Source organism: Trichoplax adhaerens, genomic scaffold, assembly GCF_000150275.1.
Source record: "Trichoplax adhaerens TRIADscaffold_19 genomic scaffold, whole genome shotgun sequence".
Lineage (NCBI taxonomy): Eukaryota > Metazoa > Placozoa > Uniplacotomia > Trichoplacea > Trichoplacidae > Trichoplax > Trichoplax adhaerens.
Window position 1 is genome coordinate 940,878 of NW_002060961.1, and position 2,266 is coordinate 943,143.

Sequence of the window (2,266 nt, forward strand, 5' to 3'; positions counted from 1 at the left end):
GTATGGTGGCTATTCACGCTAGGCTTACGTTTAATATGTGCGTATATACATTTATATAAATACAAGAAGAAAGGATATTGTCCCTATTTAATTAACCCTATTCAATTAGTCTTAAAAGAAATGCTACTTGAGAAACCAACAAATTTGATACATTTATTACCAATTTATGTCATTAAAAGTTTACCTCTCGATTGTAAGATTTAGATTTGGACGCCAAAGTTGCAGCGCCAGCTCTTTTCAACATGTCCTTTAAAACTGAATTATCCAAAGATTGAATATTTTTAAAAACATTTTGCTTTGAAGCAACTGAAGGGGTAGTGTTATCGCCACGAGCAGTTATACTTGTTTCTGCGGATATTTTCATGGAATCTTTAGTAATTTCTAAGACACGGAAAAAGTACATAATTATATTTTCAAGAACAGCTTACAAAGTACATATATTTAATAGTCGTTAATATTTTCAAGTTACCTTCGCCCAATCCCATAGTTAATAACGGTTGTGTAATATCCTCTTTGTAGATGCCGTTCTCAGTCCAAAGTTTTAGTACTCTGACAATTTTACTCTATATTGCAAAATGTTGTAATTATATCACTAACAGCTATAACTGCACAACTTGGATAGGTTATCACACCAATGAATTTATTTATTAGCTAAAAAGCTGTACTATATGTGAAGTGTAACGAATTGATTATTCTGATATCATGCCAATACTAACCTTGTCATCATTACGACATTTATATAAATTTTCAAAGGTCTCGTTTATATTTTTACTGAATCTAGGAGCGTACATGTCCTTTTCGTCACCATACTACAAATAGAAAAATCCCATAGAAATGCATTAACAAATATTGCCATATCTTCTAATGGCATTCATTTCAATTTTTATACGAGTATGTATGCATACTTGAATAGTAGAAAATTACCGTTCATTTAGAATATACCATAGGCAAAAAGTAAATTTTAGAATCTTGGCAAGTTATTATTTTATACTGACAGCGTTTAAAATAAAGGGTTATAAGATTACCTGATATTTAGATTGGCGGATTATTGAATCCATAATATACAAGGCTGGCAACTTATATTCAGGACCACACTGAAATTATAAGTTATAGAATCATAAGCGTACAATAAGATCGTAAAAAGAATCCATTGCGAGAACTTATATTCGGTAAGTCTGAATGAATTTCCAACTTCCAACAAAAATTATAACGTCATTTAACAATCTTAGCTCGAACTACAATCTGCGTTTATGATAAGTATTACAACTTTAAAACTTCTCTTTAGTCTATATAAAAAGCTTTATTTGATTGAAATTTTTTCTTGAATACAATATGAACTGGGCAAAGATAATATCTCTATCAATGTACAACACCGGAATGATGAGATGCAGTTATTTTGTTGCAGTCAAAGTATCTTACCTTATGAATAAACTTTTCCAGATTCATTACAACATGCTTGTAGAACTAGGTAGAAATGTAAACAACTCAATAAAGTTAACAACAGCTTTAACTAGCATGTCAATATGTACACAAATACTTATAAAATGGTTACACTATATCATTCATGAATTTATTCACTGTACAACGTAAGACATTTAGGGTATTATCAACTGTGAATAAATTTATAGAATGCGCAGCTTGTGTTTTAACATCTGCAAGACATTATGGAGTATCTTCTCGCCAATTTACTACAGCAATGGAGGAATTTTACTTTTCTAGAGTCGGTAATGTCTTTTTAAGCCTTGATATTTAAGGAAATTGGCTATAAATAGCGCGAGTTGCACTGCTTAGGGGTGCAAATTAATATATCACGACATGCTATTTACAGTAATCGAGCCAGTAGTACATGTAGTACATGTTAGAAGATGAAGTCATAGGCAGAGCCTGTAAAGAAATTATTGAATAACAGATCATATCGTGCTAGGTCAAACTTACTCGCATAGCTCTCATTGCCGCCTTGGTCACACTGTGTACCTTACTACGAGACAGAGGTAACTTGGTCTGGTATACACTTCGCAGCTAGAAAAAAGTGAAAAGTTTAACAAAACATGAAATTAGTTGCCAACACATCACTGTACTTAACCCTTAAAGAGCATTGATTGATTAAACGATATTCAATCATTCCACGCTGTATCTACATTACTACTGCAAATAGTCGAATCGGTCCATTATAATGAATTGTCCAAAAATTTGTAAATCAGTTTTCAGTTGTACAGATACAAACAGAACAGAATAGTATAATTAACTTTCGTACTTGATGATTGTT

The 2,266-nt window shown here is 31.8% G+C and overlaps 1 protein-coding gene across 1 annotated transcript; it reads right to left on the reverse strand.

The window, feature by feature from the left end:
* Positions 1-413: 413 nt before the first annotated feature.
* Positions 414-2,019, reverse strand: TRIADDRAFT_31720 (uncharacterized protein; the record flags this gene model as incomplete). Its single annotated transcript, XM_002116976.1, has 5 exons — positions 414-563; positions 717-809; positions 1,026-1,094; positions 1,420-1,464; positions 1,936-2,019. Coding segments are annotated over 5 exons (441 nt in total), but the record flags the coding sequence as incomplete, so codon positions are not given.
* Between the last annotated feature and the right edge of the window lie 247 nt (positions 2,020-2,266).